Raw genomic sequence first — 24,765 nt, 5'->3', positions numbered from 1 at the left:
ATTCTGTACGATTCTATTTAAATTAAGTTTTAGAATAGGCAAAACTAATTTCTGGTAATAGAAACTGGATCAATAGTTGCTTCGGCAGGAGATGGGGTGCAGGGATTAACTGGGAAGGGGCACAAATAATTTTTGGGGGTGACAGAAATGCTATGTTATTACCAGCATGTAGGTTACACAAGTATGTGTATTTTGTCAACACTGATCAAACTGTACCTTTAAGAGTTGAGAATTTTACCATATGTAAATTATCCCTTAATTTAAAAAAATTAGGTTAGCTCAGTAAGAGCTAAATTATGGTTGCTAAATACTGTTTACTAAAAGAAGACATATATTTTAGCTCTGACATTTGTGGAAGTAAGATTAGTGTTTCATAACAAACCTTAAATAATCTGACATATTATTGCCTTTGTGAAGAAGGCCTCAGCAAGAGTGTTAAGATTTTTCTCAAAAAGCATTCTTTTCAAATCCTTTCACAAACACTGAAGCCCAAGGATTAGGATTACATTTTCATGTATTGTTAAACACAAAAATGTGACCTTGGCCTATGTATGGGGTATTTAGTTATTTTAACAGAGTAGTACTTTCAGTAAGTGGTAAATTAAGTGAAGAATCTATGAACACTTCAAATGATTCATATGAATCTCATAGAAGGAGCTTTGTAGTTAGGCTCAAACACATGCTCAAGGCATCACTGTTATGGATGTATATTTAAATCACAAATTCAGACAATATGCCTAAATTATGAAATAACAGCAAATGTTAAAATACCTAATACCTGGGTTGGGGAATGGAAATAGAAGGAAAAAATCCCTATGAACACAAAGGACATTAACAAATGCTGCATTTAATAATTTTAAACTTACTTGATTACTGGAGGCAATGAATCAAGTCTAGTCTCTGGGCTCCAAGCTATGCCATCAACTCTAACTCCATGGTGAAATGTTCGCAGTGTTTTATACTGAATTCCTTCAATGTCTGCTTCTTCCTCCTAAGCATACATAGTAAATACTTTAATAAGATATGAGAACAAACAATATAAAACTCTGTACTTCATTATAATGAAGAATTTATCAGGGGGCCACACATATTCTTTTGAGAAGTTCAAAAGCACGTTATATGTTGAGATGTAACTGGTTTGTTGAACAGTAACAAAAATATCCAAAGCTGTCTAAGCCTCACTAAATAACTTTTTAAAGCAACCAGAAAACAAAGGATAAACAAGTTAGACTTTACCTTACTTAGAAGAGATTTTATCCCTAATAGTAAATACATTTCACAGCAAACACAATGAAAATGGAATGCTCTAATCACATTTTAGATAAATGAATTACCATACATGGTTAATCAACTGACAATATAAAAAATATACACTGAATATAAAGTTTTGATATGTACAAGATACTCTGTACCTTATGATGCTTCAAAGTCATTATGAGTACCAATGGTTTTCACACAGTATTACACATGGCAGCGTTTATGTGGGAGATGTTACCAATTGTTCATCTATTACACTCTATGAATTATGAATATGCAAACAATGATTGGTCTTTTGGATATTTGATTCTGGGTAAGATACTTAATAAAGTTGGCTTATTTACTTGGCTCAGTACTACTAGAATAATTTCAGTTTATCCTCATGGGAAGATGAGGAAAAAAATGAATTTTTAAAAGTCAAGTCATCTCTGGCAATATAGATGATAACCTGAAAAGCTTTCTGACTACAAAACTAAAGCAAAATCCAAATCCAGACAAGCAACTGAGCACCGAGGCATAGATCCTGGACCTTTAAAGGGGAAGTAGCGAAAAAAACAAACAAACCAAAAGTGCTATGTAAACTGTCTACCATGGGTGAAGGCCAAGAAAGAGAAAAAGTCATTTATGAGAAATCTCAACTACTGGTTGGCCTTAACATAAGTTTTGGGCTTGAATTCACATTAACTATTTGCTCCAGAAAATGACAATTTATTTCAAAATGTTCTTATGTTGATAGTGACTACAAGTACTTGATAGAAAAGGTTAATTCTTTGGATGAACTCCTCTACCCAGGTCTCATAAAGTTCTCACAGATATAGTTCAATCAAATATGATCTTATATAGACACACTACTACATATGAAAATAAAGTACCACAAACACAAACAGAAGAATCAAACCTGCATTTGACATTAGATTAAAAAAAAAAAAAGATACCGAAAAAGATGTATTTTTCAGGATCTACAAGAGGTAATCAAAAAACATGCGAAACCAAGAAGAGATTACCAAAAATGACCAGGTAAATTTTAAAAAGAGCCGAACAAAACTTTAAGGTGAAAATATCATAATGAGAAAAAAATCAATCCTTAGAGGAGTGGGAAGACAGATTTGAAAAAATTACTAAGAAAGTAGCAAAGAGAAGACAAAAAGAAATATTAAGAGGGATTCAGTGAGAAGTTTCACCATATATCTAATTTGGGTTGTAAAAGAAGTGAATAAAGGGAATGGGGAAAGAGACAATATTCGGAAGAGATAAGGGCAAAGGGCTCTTCACACTTGAGAACAGGCACCAATATGCATATTTAGAAAGACAAATAAATCCCAAGCAGCTTAAATAAAATGCAATCTGCAGCTAGACACAACATCATAAAATTTCAGAACACACAAACTGTCATGATATATACATACACGTGCATGTACATACAAGTACACACACATATATTTGGAGAGGGAGGGGGGAGTAAGTAGAGAGAGAGGGAGCAAGGAGGAGAGGGGCAGGGGTAGTTGTCTTAACAGGAGTCAGAAAGAAAAGATAGGTTTCCTATCAAAGAATAATAATTAGAACAATCATCAATTTCTTAGCAGAAATGAATGCAGAAAGACAGTGGAATGATACCTTCAAAATTACAGGAAAAACTGTAAAATTGTAGACACAACAAAACTGTTTCTCAGGAATGAAGCTGTATTAAAAGTATTTTCATAAAAACAAAAACCAAGGGCTGGCATCAATAAAGGCTCACTAAAGGACCTCCTAAAGCAGGGGCTGGCAAACCATGGCTAAGGGGCCAAATCTGGTCTATGGCCTGGATTGGGATGGTCCACAAACTGAGAATCATTTTTATATTTTTAAAGAGTTGTAAAAAACAAAGAATTTGCAACAGACACCTTAAATGGCTGGCAAATCTGAAAATATTTACTATCTAGTCCTTTACAGAAGTTTATTTTTCTTGTAGTAAAGGATGTGCTTTTAGTTAAAGAAAAATGACCCCAAAAGGCAGGCTTGAATGTAAGGAACAGCGAGTAAAAAATCAAAGGCAAACATGTGGGTAAATCTAAACAAATACTAGCCACATAAAGCAACCATGAATTTGTGAGTTTCAATAAAAAGAAAAACAATAGAGAAATAAAATACAACAATAGTTAAGTCTGGAGGGGATGATAACAATTCAAGTGTCAAAGGTCCTTGCTTTGTTCATAAAGAAGTTAAAGGTGTTAATTTTAACTCTAATTAAGTATGCATATTAAAATATATTCGGTAAACATTAAAAAAGAGAAATAGCATTTAAAACTTCCAAAATATAAGGAAGGAAAAAGATGAAAGGAGGTAATAAAATACAAACAGAAGCCATAAGAATACGAATACTGGCAATGTTTTCAACAGTAAAGAACTAAAACTAACCCAAACATCCAATATATAAATAGATTAATTGTAGTATATTCATATTATAAAACACCATACTACAATGAAGATAAATGAACTCTGAAGTGATTTGCAACACCTACACATATGGTAACTCAATGAAGAAAAACAGAATTTCAGACAGAAGAGGTAGTAAGGAAAGAACACCCAGGAGGCTTCAAAGGAATTGCTAATATTCCTTTTAAGCTAGGTAGTAGGTATACATGGATCTACTATTATTATTCTTTACATCTTATATGCATAGTACGTAGTTTAAAACATTTTAAAGCTTAAAATACAATTTTAAAATAAATCAATCATCGTTTTGTTATTTAAATCAAAACCGTAAATGAGCCTAGAGACTAAAGCAAAATTTTTCATGACAAATTTGCCGGAGGAATCTTCTGTGTTAAGTGACAACAGTTATCCTTTACAAAAATCAGTGAAAATATCCAGAGCAGATTAAAATTGATATTTAATAGAATACATATGTCTATACAGATAGGAATTATCTGAAGGACTGGTCTAAGAATTTCATTCATCCTGAATCTAAATGCAAAGTTTTATAATATGTAGTTTAATTGAGTCCTAGTGGATGTGTTAATTTTCCAGGATAGCCTTTAGAATCCCAGCAAAGCATTTCACAAATATATTACATATATCTTTCTCTACATAATTCAGATACTCCTGGAAAATAACTTAAAATTCCAGTTGAACTCAGAGTTAGCAGAAAAAAGGAAACACAAATGCATTTATCAAGGAAAGAAAAACACTGTCAAAATTTATTACCTCATAATTTGTCTGTATAATAACTGTATAGCTAACAGCCAGATATGCCAAAGAGCAACCACTAAGTAATTTTAAAATGTTAGAAGACTAATCATAGCTGACTTCATAGTTTAGGTTACATTTATTTTTCCACACTTGACAAATCTATCTCCTAAAAATGAAGTTTTTACCATCAAAACAAACATTATTTTGCTACTGTAACAATAGTATTGACAATTAGGTCCTATAATTTGTCGTCCAAAGTGTATATGGAGTCATTGGGTGGTCGTGGGGCTAAAGAAATCCCAGGGACTGTACAGCCTGAGCTTTATGTATTACCAGTGAAAACTTTTTTCCTGGCAGCAATGTTTGCCATTGAGCCAACTAAAAGGCCAGGGTGTGTGTGTGTGTGGTATAGGCAGAGATGAATGCTATTTTGGGTTTAGTTTGGGGTGTATGCAGTATTGTATAGGCAGGAAATTAAGACACTATGGAAAACTTGCTATAATACAAATCATTATACAAGGCTCCAGCATATTTGAGGTTGGGGCAAGGCCAGGTTGATGAAAGGGCTATTCTAAGGATTTGAAATTGGCAGTCCCTCCCACCACACCCACTTAAGGCCAAATGGAGAATTTTAGCTGGATGAAATCGCAAAGTTTACCAAGTTTAATTCTTTCAACTAATGCTTAAATCTCTAGCAGAACATTGTAAAAAAGTCTGCACAATCTTTCTATGAACGTTTTCAAGTGACAGGGAACTACCTACTTCTTGGGGGAGTTTATACAATTTTGGGGGGGGGTTCTAATTATTAGAAGAGTTCTCCTTAACATTAAACCAAAAGCTGTGTAAATTCTACTGATTGCTCCAAATTCTGCTCTCTGGAACCATACAGACTAAGTCTAACTCACTGATTGATGGCAAATATCTGGCCACAGCTGATCTCCCCTAGGTGAACACACTCAAAGAAGCAATTTCAAGCATCAGTCTTTAAGCATTATAAGCAACAACTCCACTCAAACAGAATTGACAAACAAGACAAGAAATATTTACCATTCTGAATCAAATCCTTCTTTCACTTGACCGTTTAAAATACTTTATCACTCTGAAACTTGTCTTCAAATACATTACCTCCTTTGAACCATAATACTGCTAAGAACTGAGTAAACATTAAACATTCTTGTCAATTGACAGAGGAGAATACAGAGGTAAGCTGTCCAGTATAGTAGTTACTAGCCACATGGGGCTAGTAAGCACTTGAAATGTGGCTAGCTCAAGCTAAAATATGTACACTTTATAAGATGAAAAATCTACACCAGACTTCAAAGACTTAGTATATAAAGAATATAAAGTATCTCAATAATTTTTATATTGGTTACACATAAAAATTTTGGATGTGCTGGGTAAAAAATATATTATTAAAATTAATCTCGCCTGCTTTTTACTTTTCAAAATGTGGGTACTACAACATCTAAACTTATATTTGTGCCTCACACTGCATTTCTACTGGACAGAATTGAATTAACTTCCTTTGGCAGTTTAATCATTACATTGCTTCATGGTGAACATCCAGGTGACTGAAACTCTAAGTCATGACTCTGCCTTCTAGCAGTCTAGCATTTTAAGACTTCATATTCAACTTTAATTTTACTTTTTCAACTTTGGCCCATTAATCTAATCTACTAAATGATATTTGGAGTCTGACATACAACAGATGCTCAATAAAAATCTATTAAATGAAGTCTGTCACACGTAGAATTAGATATCCTTTTCGGCTTCACGTCCTACATAAATTCAATGTGCTTGCCTAAGCCAAGTGTTCTTATCCAAGTCCCAGTTGACGCTGCAATTCATTATCAATGGCCCTTTGAATAGACTTAGAAACTTTCATGGTTCCTTTCACGCTTCACTCCTTCACATGCAGGACTTTTACAGCAGTTATTTTATTGCATTGCTTTATATTTAAAGCATATAAATGCCTTACATTTCCTTGAAGGCAGCGTCCTTGCTTTTTTAAAGTATGTATCATCAGTTTCTAGCACCTATCTGCATTTAATGAGTATCCCACAAATACATGACTCCAATCAATAGTACTATCATTTGGCTTAAATTTCCAACATGATATTCAAAAGAATACCATGAAATTCTGAAAAATGCTTTGTTGAAATTAAAATTCACTGTATCAGCAGTGTTTTCCTAACAGTCTTAAAATGAGGATTGCCTTTCTGATAGGAATGTGGAAATCTTTCAATTCAATTCACCTTTACTTGGTTTTCTCTCAGGGTAAGAATTTGAGTGCTATAGACTTGAAGGTCCTAGCATGAAAGAATAGGAACAAAATTTAATAGTGCTTAATTAGATAAAAAAAAAACTCAAAAGAAGAAATCTGAATCCCCAAGGGCAAATTACAGAAATTCGATTCTCTTCCAGAACTGTTTGTACTCTGGTTTCAAACCACCTGAATAGCAGCATAGAAGGAAAAGAACAGGGGTTTGAAAATGGGGTCTAGATCTTGTTTTTTCAGTTACTAGTCAGATAAATCCCTGAACTTCTTTGAAGTAGAATGGAAACTCCATGAAGACAGGGACAGTTGTTTAACTGTAACTCCAGTACCTGGTATAAATATAATTTATGTTCATTCCTTGCTAAATTAATAAAAATTCAATTCTTTCCTTAGATAATTAGGGGGTAAGAGCTACACTGCCAATCTCACAGGACTGAGGATCAACAGGGACAAGCATATGACCACAAATCTTAACAGAGAAATATCGATATTTTTTGCTAGTTCTTTTTTTCTCATTTTTGTCATTTTCCCCTCTTTCCTCCCATTTTCTCTGACAACCATCACCTCTGCCTTTCTTTTTTCCTGATTTTTTCTCCCTTCTTGACTTTCTCCCTCAACATTTCTTAGCTGACATAAATGAGAGATGAAGGATATTTTTTCAGTACTTTTGAATACAATTCTATGCTCACGACTATTAATTTAAAAAGTAATGAGGTAAAATATCAACTTCACCTCCAGGGGACTGCTTTATCCTTTAGTAGCCAGCATTAGAAAAATGTTTTCCCTTCAGTTTTTTTCAAGATTGTTGTATAATTTCTCTTAATCATGTGACTTTTTATGATTCTAACCTGGTAGTCCAGCTAAAATCTGGCTGAGGGTCATATTTAGTCTAAAAGCTATAAACTCCTACCCCAACCTTAAGAGACATGTGGGATAATGTAACAGCTCTTGTATTCTACTCAGACACCAATAAAATGAAGTTTTTAATTTGTACTTCCTCCTTAGGGTAAATATGCACACAGTCTGTGTATAACCTAATACATTTATTGCACTGTAAAGTGTTAAACTGCATCTACAATGTCAAAATACTGTAAGATACTGAACTGCCTCCTGAGTAAAAGAGGAAATAATATTTACAATGTTTATAATTATCACTTTTGACGATAAAGTTATTTTAAATCTTTGAAAATTGGTCACTGCCAAATTACCCCACTGATTAACCTTAATTTGAGAAATATTCTTCCATGAATAATATTCTGATAACCAAAGATTAACCAGAGATTCTTGAGGTGACCTCTCATTGCTCAAAGTCTCTCTTACATATAGAATTAGCTTTCTGGTGAGAAAACAGTATGCTCACCACAAAGCAATCTTACTTTGGTGATTAAATATGGGGCTGTGCCTGAGTGTCACCAACGACCAAATCGAACGACGGCTAAAACATACATATGTATTAAACATGTCAGATGCCTTCTTGGAACTGTACATGTACCAACTCACAACATTCTCACAAAACCCTGTTAAGTATGGTTGATCCTTGAACAACATGGGTTTGAACTGTGTGGATTCACTTATACATAGATTTTTCTCAATATATACATACTACAGGACTAAGGACCATATGATCTGCTGTTGGTTAAATTCACAGATGAGGAACTGCAGAATTACAGTTACACCTGAATTGGAATTTTTTTTTAATTGAAGTATAGCTGATTTACAATGTCGTGTTAGTTCCTGGCGTGCAGTATAGTGATTCAGTTATACATATATATAATCCTTTTCATATTCTTTTTCACTATAAGTTATTATAAGATATTGAATATAGTTCTCTGTGCTATATAGTAGGACCTTGTTACCTATTTTTCATATAGTATTTTATATCTGTTAATCCCAAACTCCTGTTATCCTTCCCTCTGCCTTTTCTGCTTTGATAACTATAAGTTTGTCTTCTATGTCTGTGAGTCTGTCTCTGTTTTGTAAGTAAGTTCATTTGTATCATTTTTTAGATTCCATGTACAAGTGATACATGATATTTCTCTTTCTCTGACTTATTTCACTTAGTATGATAATCTCTAGATCCACTCATGTTGCTGCAAATGGCATTTGTTCATCCTTTTTTATGATTGAGTAGTGTTTCACTGTATATATATATATATATATATACCACAACTTCTTTTTCCAATCATCTGCTGATGGACATTTAGGTTGTTTCCATGCCTTGGCTATTGTAAATAGTGCGCCTGTTAACACTGGGGTGCATGTATCTTTTCAAATTAGTTTACTCCAGATAGATGCCAAGGAGTTGGATCGCTGGATCATATGGTAACCATAATTTTAGTTTTGTAAGGAATCTCCATACTGTTTTCCATAGTGGCTGCACCAAATTACATTCCCACCAACAGTGCAGCCTAGTACTTACTATTGGAAAAAAAACACCTGTGTATAAGTGGATCACGAAGTTTAAACCCATATTGTTCAAAGGTCAACTGTATTTTTCTTTTTAACTACGTATTTAATGTTTGCACAAACCTCAGGCATCTGTTATCACTGGGAATGCGTTTCCCTGCAGTTCTTCATATCACTTTTTTTGACATTCAAATTCAATATACTTTCAAAGTTTAGCCAAACTTTACCAAAGTTTGTGTAAGTTTTCTTACTAGTGAAATATCTTCACTGTCATTCACTGCAGTTTTGTATACTAACCTGAAAAGTACACGTGCCAATGACCACAAAATTATTGCCACCATATGCAATTAGGTTTCCTGAATCCCCACTCTCAAAGGGATTAAATTGTACCACATGCACATAATCTTCACAATCCACAGTGTAGGCAGCATTTCTTGTGGCATCTTGCTTCATCCTGTATGGTAAAACTTGTGCAGTTGTAAAAATAGACTTCTATTGGTCAAGGTCACGAAACTGTGGATTACAGCACAGACACAGTTAGATAAAACCTGTCAAAATGTTAGCTATTTCCAACAAATGAATCAAAATAAGGATGTGGCAACAGGAAGGCCACTTTTTGAGTGATAATTGCAGAGTAAGTTACCAAAAAATTTTGTTTAAAAGATATAGCAAGTACTTAAAGATGTAATCACATTAATAATATATTCATAAAAATTAATAAGTTAACATTTATGGAGCACTATTTGCCGGCATCATGTTAAGTATTTTACCGATATTATCACGCCTAATACTTGCATAAACCTAAGTGGGAGATATTACCTATGGGCCCCATTTTGAAGAGGAAGAAACCGAGACATTAGCTTGCCAAGCTCATATGAGGAGCCAGAAAGACTACTACATGCTGGACACCAGTGCTAGAAAATAAAAACCCAGACTCCTGAAGGAGCTCACCATCCAGGGTTATTTATGATTCAATGTGAAAAGTGCTATAGTTCTAAGTAGATACAAAATATACAGTCTGGAAAAAGGAGTGCCAGAATGTAATATAAAAATAATATTCATAAAACCAGGCACGAAACTTCAACCTTTCATGGCCTGGAGTGCAGTCTGAAAGTAGCACTCCCAGATGAGGCTTATGGATTTTAAAGAGTTTTTTTTTTTTTCTTTTTAACTGGACGTCAGGAGTTGTCCTGAAAACAGCTGGGCTCCATAACAAACACATCAAACACCTGATGAATATTTGCTCAGAATCATATGAAATGTTCCACTTCGGAAAGTCTATAAACTAGTAACCTTACGAGTAGGCATCAAAGACTGGACATTTGTTAGGGGTGATAAGCAATACGATATTAGTGTGGGAAATGCAAAAGATTTTATATCAGGAAACTCGGTCCCTAATTGCTCATTAAAGTAGTGCCCAGTCTAATTACATTCTCAGGGTCTCACTGTACACGGTGGGCTGGACTTGCCCCTTTAAAATTACTAGAGCAAAGGAGGGAGCGAATAAGAGAAGACCCTGCAAAGAGCTCGGACGCCTCTCCCAGTGCCAGGCAAGTCCCGCAAGACCCTGCTATCACCTCCCCGAACCCGAGGTCAGCGGGGAAAGGGGTGGAAATGGTTGGGGGAGAGGAGGAACTCCCAGGATGGGGGAGTGCGGGGCAGCCAGCAGCATAGCGGAGCTCCCCGTTGGGCTCACGCGCGATACGCACCAGAGGACGCCTGGAAGCCGCCAAAGAGCAGATGAAGGCTACTTGGGGGCCGGTGCGCGCGCCTGCTCTGCTTCCGGGTCAGAGGGCGGGAGCGGCGATTGGCTCCCGGGCTCTCCCGCGAGATTTAAAACATAAATCCGCGACCACTCGAACAGCTGCTGTACTGCAGCCTGGCTGGACCTTTCTTCAGGCAAGGCCGCAACTACCGGGTCTTCCCCGAGCCAGGTGAGTGTCGCCTCTTCCTTGCGCGCCTGTCGCACTTTAAGTGGAACGCTGTGAAGGTTTTTCGGTGACAGCAAAGCGCCGTATTTGTGCAGTGTCTTTGCTTTGGAGCCTGTTTTGGACTGAGGGTGTTGAACAGAGTTCATAGGACCCAGTGCTGGTTGGAGCTGGAAGTTCCTAAGGGGGTCATCTGAAGACTGGAAGCCAAAGGCCCACAGAGCCCTACTTAGAGTCATTAGTTAAGCAAGAAGCCAGGGTTCCAGTCCCGAGACGTATATAGATTCCAATCCCGCCGCTCTCGACCTCTCCCTATTATATCCTCCCCAGGAACTGTTTAAGGACCTGCTTTCTGACAATGAGCAGTAACGACTGACATGTTTTTGGAGCATCTACTAAGTGCCCGGCACTAAGGGGATTATTTACTTGTCTCAGTAACGTCTGGTAATTTTATGAAATAGGAGATATCTTCCCCGTTTTACAGATGAAGAAATTTATGTTCGTCAGGTATTTTAAATACTGAAGGACATAACCAATAAATGGGGACCCTGGATGTGGACCCTGGTCTGTAGCTATTTTAACCATTTTACTGCCTCCCCAGTGACATTTTCCCATCTTACAATTTTTGCTACCGTGCGGCCTGGAATCCAGTTTTTCAAAAACAAATGTTTATTATCGCTGCCGCCTTCTACTACTGTTTTTGTATAGTGCAGCCTGACGTTCAGAATGCTTACATTTTCATTGTTTCATTGACTTCTCATAACTGGCTGCAAGGTGTTAAACCTTTACCTAGGCAGTCAGGGGTAAAGCTTGTTGCCTGGGCTCACACAGCCAGCCAGCTACTGGAAGAGTTGAGACTAAACTAGGGTTGGCAAACTGGTGGCACTTCCTGTCTTTTTGTAGCCAGTTCCTGAGCTAAGCACAGATTTTACATGTTTGGATGGTTGGGAAAAAAAAATCAAAAGAAGAATAATATTTTGTGACATATGAAAATTATATGAAAGTCAGATTTCCTTTTCTGTAAAGTTTTGCTGAAGCACAACTACGCTTATTTATGTATTGTCTGTGGCTATTTTCACACTGCAAGGACAAACTGAGTAGTTGAAACAGAGTGTATGGCCTGTATGCCTCAAATGATTACCATTTGACCCTTTCCAAAAAGTGGGCTGACATCTGGACGACTATTGAATTTTATATACACGGCATTGTTCTAAAAGCTTAACTTATATTTATGTCATTTACTTTTTAAAAAACCCTGTGGGATAGGACTATTATTTCATTTTCAGTACAAGCAAGCTGATGCAGGGAGAGGTGACATAACTTAGGGAAGCTCTCACAGCTTGTAAGTGATGGAGCCAGGATTCAGAACAGTCTAATTACACATTAGTCTTTGTTCTTAGCAATCTCAACTCATAGTATCTTTAAAAACTACCAGTAAATGGTTTACTACAAAAGATTTATTTCAGGCAAACTGATCATATCACTGAAGCGTTACTTTGTCACTTTTTTTTTTCTTTTAAGTGATGAGGGTGATACTTTGAAGATAAATATAACTTTTAGCTGTTTAGTAGGATTTGTATTTTTTGTAGATATTTTAACTTATAGTCTTCTTCCTGTACTTTTATATTGCACCACTGACTGTCTATAAATTATTTTTTTGTAAATGGCAAATGCCCATTTTTTTGATCATACAAACCCAAGATACCTGGTAAACAACTGGAATTCTGTTCATAACACATTAAAAAAAAAAGGAAAAAAATATTACAGGAGTAAGTAAATGGGATGTGTAAAGTAAAATACCCAAAATAAGATAATGGCACATGAATATGTTGGAGACTAGGGTACTTAACAGAAAGTAGGGGAAAAAACTTTAGCAATCATGTCTATAAACTCAGAGAAAGGAATTGGCTGCCTCATATCGATTTGGATATATAAACATTGAAACTACATCCAATTATTTTGGAAGGCTTTTGTCTGTCAGGAGAACTTATGTAATGTAGTGATTGAAGAGCATAACTTTTGGAGTTAGGCATCTTGAACTTAGGTCTATTTGGCCATTTGCTAGCTGAATGACACATGGAATCCTTTTCTTCAGATGTAAAATGAGGATAATAGACTTTCTTCATAAACTCTTGTGAAGATTGAATAAGGTAATAAATACCAAGCTTTTGAAAAGTGTCTGGTACCAGGAAAGCTTCTAAATATAAGCTTGTTATTATACTAGTTGTCTATTGCTGTGTAACAAACCACTCCAAAATTAAGTGGCTTTAAAACAATAATCATTTTGTTTATTTATGAATCTGTGGATCAGCAGTTTAAACTGGACTCAGCTAGGTGGTTCTGCTGGTCTTGCCTAGGATTGCTTATGTTGTTGTATTTCATCTGGCAGGTTGATTGGAACTAGATAATCTAAGATGGCCTCATTCACATGTCTGTGGGTTGGTACTGGTTGTCAGCTGGAGTGCCTTGGTTCTCCTCCATATGGCCTCTCCAGCGGGCTAACTTGGACCTCTTTATACATCATTCTGAGAAGCAAGAGAGTAAGAGCTAAAATTACAAGGCCTTGTGTGAAGGCCCCCAAGACCACCTGAGGTTGGGTAATTTGCTAAGAGGACTCAGCATGTAGTTGTACTCATGGCTATAATTTATTATAGCAAGAAGATACCAAGCAAAATCAGCAAAGGAAGAAGGTACATGGGGAGAAGTCCAGGGGAGATCAGGCACAAGCTTCCAAAAGTCTCTTCTTAGTGGAGTCTCATAGGATATGCTTGATTCTTCCAGCAACAAATTATGACAACATATATGAAATGTTGTCTGTAAGGGAAGCTCTTTAGAGATTCAGCGCCAAGGGTTTTTACTGGTGGCTGAACAAGTAGGTATCCTCTGGGTCCCCAAACTCCAGATTCAAAAGGAAAGAGTGTATTCAGAGTAAACTATATTGCTTGTACAAATAGTTTAGGCACAGTGAGACATTCTTACTGGAAACCCTCCTGAAATCTGAGTTCCCAGATGCCAATCAAGGGTCAACCCTGTAAATGTGCATTTTGAAGGATAGTAGTTAGGCTTGCTGTATTAACTCTTTTCTGCACTGGCCTTCTAGAAGCTCTTGGCTTGGAACTCCCATGATGGCATTTTTGCCACATTCTATTGGTCAAATCAAGTCACATGGCTGACCCAGATTCAAAGGGGTGGAAAATAGACCATCCTTTTTGGGAAAATATAGGGATGGGAGGAAACTGACTTTTTTTTTTTCAATCTACCGCAGATATTGCTATCTATCTCAAAATAATATTTTTAAAATACAGCTTTAACTAGCTATATTTGTGTCTGTTATTACAAGTTTGCAAAATGTGTGTTTATCTGTTTTGTATGAATTTTCACATTGAAGGTTAGATTTTGCTATTTCAAAAAATTTGGCTTAAAAATAAAGGAGAGGAAAGTATGATTGAGCAGAAATTCTATTCTGTTTTCCTAAATTTAATTAAAAGCAGTCTTAGTAAATATGAAATGACTTCTTGTTCACTACTTATTTTTCTCAAACTCTGCTTCCTTACATATGTTAAATATTAATTTCCAATTAAAATAAGTCTTTTTAACATTGTATTCTGTCCTGCTTTAAGAGGATGGCTGTGCTTAACCAGAAGTCTGTTATGCATATGATTAGAGAGTTCAGAAGGAATTGGCATACTCTTTGTAACTCTGAGAGGACTACTGTGTGTGGTGCAGACTCCATGCTCTTGGCATTGCAGCTTTCCATGGCAGAGAACAACAAACAGGTTAGTAGACTGTATTTAGGTTAACTTTTTTTTTTTTTAAGTGTATTTTGGTTTTTGCCCATTTGAATAAGCTTAATTACATAATTTCTTTGCAATATACACCCTCCTATGATAATAGCAATATGCTGTTTTCACAAATGCCTCTGGATATCTGTGTCAAAATATTACAATTGAATTTGAAATAATTTGTTTCAAAATAAGGCCTTTATATGTATAATTTAACGTAGGACATGCACATTTAATGTTTAATTTAAAATCTTAAGGTAAACATGCAACTATTATGATTATTATGGTTGAAAATTATTTTATAAGACTTCTCTAAGTAAGATTCTAGAAGGCATACATAAATAATGTTTATTAAAATATAATCCAAGTATTATATGACTAATTTCAGACTGTATGATATAATTATTCCTAAGCCAGCCTGCAAATCAGAATCATTCAGGAGGGCTTTTAAAAAATCCTGGCTCCTCAGCCCCAGTCTCAGAACCTGATTCTCCTAATCTGCACTGAGACCCTGGAAATTGTCCTTTTTTAACCATTTAACCTTTTTTTAATCTGAAGTGATTCTTACATATTTGGCTTGGGCCAAATTTATGTTTGGAATAAGCTCTACCTAAAGGATTAGAGGCGTTCAGATGAGACAAGTGTGAGTGCAGGCTGGCGTGGTAAGGAAAGGCTTCTTGGATTTTACATGTTAGTCTTAAAGGAGGGGAGTCTTTGCATGAGAGGATTTAAAGAGAAGATATAAGAAGAAGAAAGTTAGTTCCGAAGAAGCATCCAGGGAGATTAAAATCTTGATGTTTTGAAGATGGTAAAGAGATGGTTTGAGATGGTAAGAAAAAACTATTTTTGAGGGTTGGAATAGTTTCGGTGGGTTTGTTGGGCTAGGTAGTGAAATGACATTCTGATGAATTATTTTAATCCCATATGTCAATTACCAGACTTTTAAACTGCATATACCAGTAAACACCCCTCCCCCCCAAATTAGACATTGACAGATTTGAACATTTCTCATGTTGGCACATAAAGCCATTGAGAAAAAATAATGAATAGGACCATCATTTTGAAAAAGGAAGAATGATTTAAGACTTTAAAAATTAGGAATTATATAATCTTAATGTAAAAGAAGGTTTTTCTTATGCATGGATAGTTGGTTGTTTTGCATATTTAAAATAACGTGTATTAAGATAAATTTTGAACATAGAAAAACTTTGACAAAATTCTATCTTAGGTAGGCAGTTATTTCAAACATATTTATTGAATTTTTACTATGTGCTAGACATTATTCTAAACATTAGAAATACAGCACTGAAGGAAATCCCTGCTTTGTGGAATTAACCTTCTAATGAGGAGAGACAGATAATACTCTAATAAATAAGATATTTAGTATTTTAGACAATAAGAAGTGCTGCAGGGAAAAAAATAAAACAGAGATGCAACTAAGGAGTGTACAGAGTTTGGGGTGGAGGAGTTCTTGCGATTTGAAATAGGGTTGTCAAGGAATGCCTTATCAAGAAGTAGCCATTTGAACAAAGATTTGCAAGAAGGGAGGAAAGGAGAAGTCATGGGATTTTTTGTGGGAGGGGACTACCAGGCAAAAGGAATGGCAGATGCAAGGGCCTTGAAGTACAAATATGCCTGGCATGTTTAAGGAACAGCAAGGAGGCTAATACAATTGTTCAGCTATTTATATAAATGTTAATTTCTCCCCTCTCTTCCTCCTTTCCACAGATTTCTTTTTTCTTTTTTTCAGCTTCAACTATGTGCCTAGCATTGTGATAAGTGTTGGGGTTAAAATGATGAGCAAAGCTTGACATGGCTCTTCCCTATGTGACACTTATTGCCTAGTAGGCGAGACAGACATTATATAGAGGGTAATACAAATAAATGTAAAATTATTGCTGTGAGAAGAAGAGGTATTTGATGCTGTGAGATGAAGAGGTATTTGATGCTATGACACCAGGGAGTTGATCTGGTGAGAGAGAGAAAGCTAATCCCTAAAGGTAAGAGAGGGTTTAAAATTAGTCAAAAGAGTTGAGGGACAAGATGAAGATGGAGGAATAGCATATGCAGAGGTCCTGTGGCAGGAGACTGCAGATTGGCTAGAGGCTGCGGATAGAGTTTGAGAAAATGCAGATGGGCCATTGTAGCTGAAAGGCAGTGGCGGTGGTGGTTGCAAGTCCCATTTGTTCCTTGTTTTTAATTATAATCATTGTTAAAAATCAGTCTCACATAGACATGTTAAAAAAAAAAGGAAGTAGCAATTTCGACTTTTTATTTTGAAAAAATGTTAAACCTCTAGAAAAATGACAAGAATAATATGCTGAACTCCTGTATGCCCTTCACTTAGACTCATCAATTATTAACATTTTGCCACATTTGCAGCATTATTCTTTTAGTATTTTATAAGTGTATATAAAATATAAGTATATACATGTATATATTGTACAAATACACATATACATATATGCATATTACCATTATTATTCTGTATGAACCATTTGATAGAAAGTAGCAGACATCCTGAGTCTTTACCTCTTGGTATTGTATATTCTGTGGGTTTTGACAAATGTGTAATAACATATATCCACCATTATAGTATTGTATAGAATGTTTTCACTGCCCCTAAAAATCCTCTGTACTCTACCTATTAATCCTTCCCTCTCCCCAACCCCTGGCAACCACTGATATTTTTACTGTCACCATAGTTTTGCCTTTTTCAGAATGCCATGTAGTTGGAATATAGTATATAGCCTTTTCTTATTGGCTTCTTTTATTTAGTAATATGCATTTAAGGTTCATCTGTATCTTTTCATGGATTGATAGCTCATTTCTTTTTAGCAGTGAATGATATTCCATTGTGTTGATGTATCAGTTTATTTATAGATTCACCTTGTTTTATTTTTCTTTCAACCAATATTTAATATTTTTTTAGTTTAATAGTGAAATAATTATTGGATTTTCTGCTGTCATCCTCTTTTTTACCTGAGCTCTTTTTTGTTCTCTATCTTTTAAAAATATCATGCTGCTCTTGCTTCCAGCATCTAATATTTTCCCCTTTGAGACTATTAATAATATTTTGTTGAGGTTTTCTTCTTGCATAATCTTTTTCCTCTAAGTTCCTTGTTTTTGTTAGTTTTATTTGGGAAGGATTTCCTTTCTTCCAATTAGAGATTTCCTTCATGGTGATCTTTGACCATTCGCCTATATTTAAGTGGAGTACCCAAATGCTTATTGGAAGTTCTGTGTGAAGGGTTAGGGCTTGGCAACCTGATCTTACTGGGTCATTTGGTTGGGGAACCTTTGATGTTGATATCTATAGAATATCCATTTTGGAATAGTTTCTTTAGAAGTCGTCTTTCTTCCTGCATGAATGGTGTAAAGTTGAACTGCCAATGTGTTGATGCCTGAAAGGAGTGTCAAAATTCAGTAAACTGTCAAGTGACTCCTATGGTTTTCATTTGGATACTCTTTCTTAACTGCACTCTTCAATTCATGGACTATTTTACCCTGTCCAGGGGATAAACCTCCAATTTTCTGCTGAGGTGGGTGACTAGTGTCCCTTACCTCAGCAGAAACTAATTATTAGGCAAAAATTTAAGAGAAGATTACCCAGAGAGGTAAGCACAATGCTGAGACTATTCAGAAATCTCTTCACCAGCAAGTATTTCTACCATCACCCTCTGCTAGGCAGATTTTTTTTTTCTAGTGGACACACTAAGAGTGTTCACCTTTAGGGGCTTTTGGCTTTATATGGCATAGTGGGCAGGGAGGGTCTCTGATCCAGCTTCCCATCTTCTTTTGGCCAATTTTGTCTTCTAAATTATGTGCTCGGAGTTCATAAAAAACAGGTTCTTAAGTGCCAGGGAATGGTAGACACCAAGGAAGCACAGACCCTGCCATTTGCTTACCCCTTTGTCATTTTTTCATCGCTTTCAATCTTTTGTAACTTCCCTTCTCTTATGGACAATTCAGTCATGCTTTAAAAAAGTTTTCCTATTTCCTCCCATAATTATAGATATTTTATACCAGGAGGAGTTTCTCTGTTTATCCAGTTGGGCAAATTGCCCTGTTAATGTGCTATTTTAAAATTAGAGGAGATGGTATACGTTCTTTCTGCATCTTGTTTTTATCATCCAACATTGTTTTCAGGACTTCTTCAGGTACTGATAGACAGAAGACTTGATCAGATTTATTCATTTTTAACAGTCAACCTTTGTATACCTGGTAGATTTTATTCTTTGATGGACCATGGAATTTTATTGAAGTTTTTTTTGTATTACAAGCAGTTCTGCACTGAAACGAGATGTCTGTGCACTGAATGAGATGTTCTCTAGGCCCCCATACTCAATGGGTCATATCGTAGATGCATCTGTAATTTGACTTGATACTTCCATACTGCTCTTCAGCTTGGCTGTTAGAATTGACATTTATGTCTACTGTGTAGGAAAGTATCATTTTCTTATCTCTCTCCATATTAGATGTTATCAAACTATTAGAATGGAGAAAGAGTGGTATTTCACTTTAATTTTTCTGGTAACTAGAGCATTTAAGCACTTTAAAATCCTTATCTGATCATTTAGGTATCCTTTTCTTAAACTGTCTATTCATATCCTATGATTATTTTACTGTTGACTTGTTTTTGTCTCTTTCTTACTCTTTAAAAGAGTTCTATATGTATTTTAGAGACTCTCTTTGTTATACAATTTGTTAGTGTCTTCCAGTGTGTGCCATTTTACCCAGTTTCACTGGATATGCTTCCCTTACGTTGTTTCATCAGTATTTATATGCCAGACCCATCCGCTGACACTGGATATTTTACCTTGATGTCCCATTACTGTCTTCACATCAGTTTTTAAAAGTAGACCATATTGTTTGCTCCATCAACTTACCTACCTTCCCTTCCATTATTCACTTAGTCACTGGAGCTAGACACCCAAGTCATCACAGAATCACTTTCCTTTGCTCCCATTTGAAATTCATTTCCAAGTTTTGCCAATTTTACTGCCTCAGCATTTTTTAAAGCAAATCTGTCCTTCTTTAGTAATCTGAAGAAATGGTACTAAGGTAAGTAATAGAGTCTAAGAATATTGTATAAATGGAATGGGCTAGCTGAAGGTTAAACCTTGGTGGCCATGCACTGGAAAATAAAGAGAGAGAGAAAGTGAAGAAATTAAGAATCATTATTATATAGTGATTGAGGGCTATTGTTCTGGCATCAAACAGACCATGTTCAAAGCACTTCCTGTTGTTTGTTTATGAATAATTAAAAAATAAATACATCCACAAGCAAAATGAAATATACCCTGAAGAAAATTTAGTTCTCATTGTAAAAAATTTGACATATTGAAATAATTCAATCCAAGTCACTTTTTCTTCAGAATTTGTCTACGTAGCATTCACTCAGGGTCTCTTCCTACTTGTTAATTCACTTAATTCAGTATGAGAATTGAGACTCTGGATGGGAAAGGAAAGGAAAGGTGAATTGGAACTGAACTTTTCTCAGTTCATGTGTGTGCATGTGTGCAGTGGAGATGGTGGGTTGTGGTTCAGTTTTACTGTAACTCTCCATATACAGAGTTAGCTCAGGCATTCCATCTGTGCTCAGACTTCCAAGTCCCTCAGCAATATGAAACATCATACACATGCCTGCAGATGCATTCGAAAGTATCAGATAGTAAACATGTGGAATTGGTTATGTATATCCCTCACCTATATTTTCCACCCTGTTTAAGCTTTATTTAGACTTTTAATTCTCTGAAGTTTGAGAACATAAGTCCCTAAAGTATAGTCCTTACAACTGAATTTGACTACGATAAAACCTTTGAATACCTGGTAGAGTTTGTATTCTATTGGTCTGTTTGTTTTCTTAACTGCTTTAGTGGGGAAAAATAAATGATACATTAAAATAACCTTTGAGTTTTAGGCTTTTGGCATGTTTTCTGAGGGGGAAGATATTTTAGCTTAAATTATATGACACCTCTCTAGCAGTTTTATGCTGCTAAAGAGTAAATCTATTATAGATTCATTGAGGATTACTGACTTCATTATATGGAAAATACATATAACTCTATTACTACATTGCAAATAAAATTTTAGCCTTCTCTTTCTTTGGAATTGGCTTCATAGTTTTAATCTGTCTGGCAATTACATTACTAAAGCTATTTCTCACCTCAAATAGCCTTAAGAACATTACAAATGTTCCATTGGATGAAACAAAGGTATTAATTTTATAACTTCATGGACAGCAATCACAGCACCTGTGGTTGATAGTCAGATTTGAAAAAGACCCAACAGTGACATAACAAATAAGAAGAAACAGTTTTTAAAATTGTATTACATTTATCTACCACCCCTCCCCCAACAAACTAACAATTATTTTACTTTCAATAAGAAAAGAAAGGAAATTGACATTTTTGATTATCTACCATTTATCAGGTATTATTTAATCTGTACAATCTCACTTTATAACCAAGGAAGCTGACTTAGAGGGCTTTCAGTATCTTACCCACACACAGACAATTAATGCTCTTAAGTAAACCAGTTATCTTTTCTCTTTTGATAACAGTAAAAATTCTCATTAGTTAAAAATGTAAAATTTATTTAAAATTTTGAGTAATTATAAAAATAACTTCGGTAAAATATACAAAGTACGAGTGCTCTGAAAATGTGTAACTATCACTTTTTCTCATTTTATTCTTGTGAGATAGAATCCTTCTTATGTCCATCAGAGAACTAAAGCATTGAACATTTTGAACTTCCTTCAAATATTAGCCAGCTGGCATGTTTTCCTAGCAAAACATTTTCTGATTTGACCACAGACTTTCTCAATCAGTTGTTACTGGTTTGAATAATAGAATATGCTGTCATGGTGGGCACCTGATCATGAAAACTGATATCTGGAGTGCATTTTTATTTGGATTTAAAATGTTTTTACAATCCCAGTATAAACACTGTTAATCTAGTCAAAACCTTTTCTCACAAGATCAAGAACATGCATAGTTTTACTTTAACTAGTTATAGTCAATAGAATGAGATTTGTACATTTACATTAGGTAAAAATCTTAATTTATTTTTAACACAATGTTATATACCAAAATAGTTTTTAGGAATTTTTGAGAGAAAACAATTTAGTTTTGAAACTCTAAATAACTGAATTTATTTAACTTGAATACCATTTGGAGATTTTATGGTATATAACCTTTGTGGGATTTGAAAGTAAAGTATACAATTTTGATGCAATGCTGAGAAATTGCAAGTCTGTCTTACATTTGGCTTATGGATCCAATATTTGATAGTTATTGATTTTTTGTTGTTGCTCGTGGAACTTGTTTCATGAAATGTAATTAGTTTTCATAATTATGCTATAACAGGCACCTACTCTAAGGACAATAAAGATAATTTTCATGGCTGCCACTATATAGATGAATAGTTAAATATTTTATGGTAGTGTAAAGACACCTTGTCTTAAATTTGGATAGTAACTAGAAAATGTGACTGACTTTTTATAAAAGATATAAAAATACAGATTTGAGAGTCAGATATGTAGTATAAATAATACATTATTTGGCTCTGTTTGATTTCTTTCTGTTATTCATCATTGGCTAAAGATGATGTTACAGTTTAGTTCCAGTGAATTATAGTACTATTTGAATACCCACCCATTTTTAAATGCTATTAGTGGAAAGACATTGGTATTAGCAGAAACTACTAACATATTAATAGGCCTTAACTGTGAAAGAAGACAACAAAATACATTTCTCAAAACCATGTATGGATACTTAAAAATATTTGTTACTCATGCTGCATTGGAAAGAGTAGTTAGAATTTTTTCACTGAATTAGGTCTGGCATGTTTTGGAGCGCACCATTATTAATGTCTGGAATATTAAGTGGAATAAAATACAATCAATTAAAAAGTCTTCAACGTGTCCAACTGGGATAATTTATCATGTAGAAGTTGAAGAAGAGGAAAAAAAGAACAATTTTGCCTTATTAGTAACATCTAACAACTTATAGAAAGAAACCTGACTGTGGCTTTTTAGCACTTGTTATAGTTTAGTGTGTTAACGGGAAGTTCAAAATTCTTCTCAGACCCCAAATTTTAGCACTGATATTTTGCTTTCCTAGGAATAATAATGAAATGAAACATAATTTTTAAAAATTTTTATGATCATGCTTTAAGAGTTAACACTTGGAATAATTTGGTATATAGTAGTTCAATATGGCATTGACAATTTTAAATAAGAGATTAAAAATACATTAGCAAAAAGAACTGAAAGGAACAATATTAACAGAATCAAATGCTTCCCCAATCAGTAGCACTTATGTATAGCTCCTACCCCACTTTGGGTAGGAGAAATTTAATGAACTTCAGGAAAGATGACTATATATTTGCCAATTTTGTCATGTGCAAACTTGTCACAGTTGTTCATATTTTATAAAATTATCAAAATCTTTTTCTTTTATATCTGGTTTTAAAATTACTTGGATGTTCTTTTAAAACCCACAGGAATTCAATGTAGACTTTTCTATGACAATTCAATTTGTACTTTCCATCTTAATTATAATTTAATGAATATCTTGCACCCAACTTTATCTTCTTTGTGGTATTATCTCTTTCAGCACAGTGGAGAATTTACAGTCTCTCTCAGCGATGTCTTATTGACCTGGAAATATTTGTTACATGAGAAATTGAACTTACCAGTTGAAAATATGGAAGTGATTGACCATTATGAGGACATTAGGAGGATTTATGATGATTTCTTTAAGAATAGTAACATGTTAGATCTGATCGATGTTTATAAAAAATGTGGCATTTTGACTTCTAATTATGAAAATTATGCCAATATATCTCCTGTAAGTATTTTTTAAACAATTCTATCTTAATCAAATTAAAATTTGGCTGGAAATATTTTTATTTTAAACTATGATATCAGCATTTATAGTAACTTGATAAGGCTTTTGCTTTTTGGATCATGTTAAAAATGGAAAATTTAGCTACCTGAAAGCTAGTCATTACTTGAAAGAAATATTTTGGTGGTAAATTTTGTTGAATTTGTATTATTATTTGGTTGAAATATAAGGACAGCTACTTATTAGATCAAAAAAAGATTTAACAAAGAAATCAGTCCCAAATGCATAATTTCTTTTTGAATTATGTCCAGGATTGTTTTTTATTTTACTTTCTTGGTTTAATGTGCATCTTTTAATTTTGTGTATGTTATATAAATGATTGCTGTGACTCTTTCTTTGGAGTAATAATATTATTTTACTAAGATGGGGTATTATTTTGTGAGGATAGTTTGAATGCAATATACATGAGGTAATAACACTATACCTTTTTTGCAGACATTTTCATTGCCTTTTTTTTTAATGGAGTATAAACTTTAAAATGAATGGAATAGCATTCCTTGCAGTTTTGTCTACATTATAGTTGACTGTTTCAGAATATATTTGAATGTATCTAGTTTGTTTTAAAGTGTTGAAAATATTTTTCATTATCTTAACATTTACCAACTACCACTAAAGTGGTAATTAAATAGTGGTAATAAAAAAATAATTGTAGCCGTAATTAGAAGAAAATGTTTACTGTATTTCCTAAGGTATTAAAATATTCTATAAATATTTCTGTCTATACTTGGGAATAATATTTTGGCTGCTTATAATAGAAACCTCCACAATAACAATTGTGTAAGAAAATGAAAGTTTATTTCATTATTTTATAAATGATATCTAAAGGTAAGGATCTAGGACTGATATGATAGCTTTGCGGTTATCAGATACCTAGGATTTTTCTGTCCCATCTATCCCATTTTGCTCTCCCATCTTAGTTCTTAACCTCTACTCTCAAGATCATTTGTGGTCTAAGATAGCTGTTAGAGCTCCAGACGTTCTATCAGCATTCCTTTCAGCAGGAATTAATAAGAGCACAGCACTCTCCTTTC

At 34.6% G+C, this 24,765-nt stretch overlaps 2 protein-coding genes across 4 annotated transcripts in view; one reads left to right on the top strand and one right to left on the bottom strand.

Moving 5' to 3' along the window:
• The window catches only part of NUP37 (nucleoporin 37), a 44,942-nt gene extending 34,014 nt beyond the window's left edge, over positions 1 to 10,928 (bottom strand). For both annotated transcript variants that reach the window (XM_006205903.4, XM_072973164.1), the window contains exons 1-3: positions 10,822 to 10,928; positions 9,410 to 9,625; positions 867 to 991 (exon numbers count right to left, since the gene is read on the bottom strand). In XM_006205903.4, the coding sequence (XP_006205965.1) occupies positions 867 to 991; positions 9,410 to 9,565 (281 nt within the window). In that variant the 5' untranslated portion in view covers positions 9,566 to 9,625; positions 10,822 to 10,928. The remainder of the gene's footprint in view (positions 1 to 866; positions 992 to 9,409; positions 9,626 to 10,821) is intronic.
• A 36-nt stretch (positions 10,929 to 10,964) lies between these two features.
• The window catches only part of PARPBP (PARP1 binding protein), a 54,209-nt gene continuing 40,408 nt past the window's right edge, over positions 10,965 to 24,765 (top strand). For both annotated transcript variants that reach the window (XM_072973110.1, XM_072973108.1), the window contains exons 1-3: positions 10,965 to 11,046; positions 14,661 to 14,816; positions 23,444 to 23,677. In XM_072973110.1, coding sequence (XP_072829211.1) covers positions 14,664 to 14,816; positions 23,444 to 23,677 — 387 coding nt within the window. In that variant the 5' untranslated portion in view covers positions 10,965 to 11,046; positions 14,661 to 14,663. The remainder of the gene's footprint in view (positions 11,047 to 14,660; positions 14,817 to 23,443; positions 23,678 to 24,765) is intronic.

This window comes from Vicugna pacos, chromosome 12 (assembly GCF_048564905.1).
Source record: "Vicugna pacos chromosome 12, VicPac4, whole genome shotgun sequence".
NCBI classification, from domain to species: domain Eukaryota; kingdom Metazoa; phylum Chordata; class Mammalia; order Artiodactyla; family Camelidae; genus Vicugna; species Vicugna pacos.
Note: the sequence above shows the minus strand (reverse complement) of the source record. Positions and strands in the feature narration are given on the sequence as shown.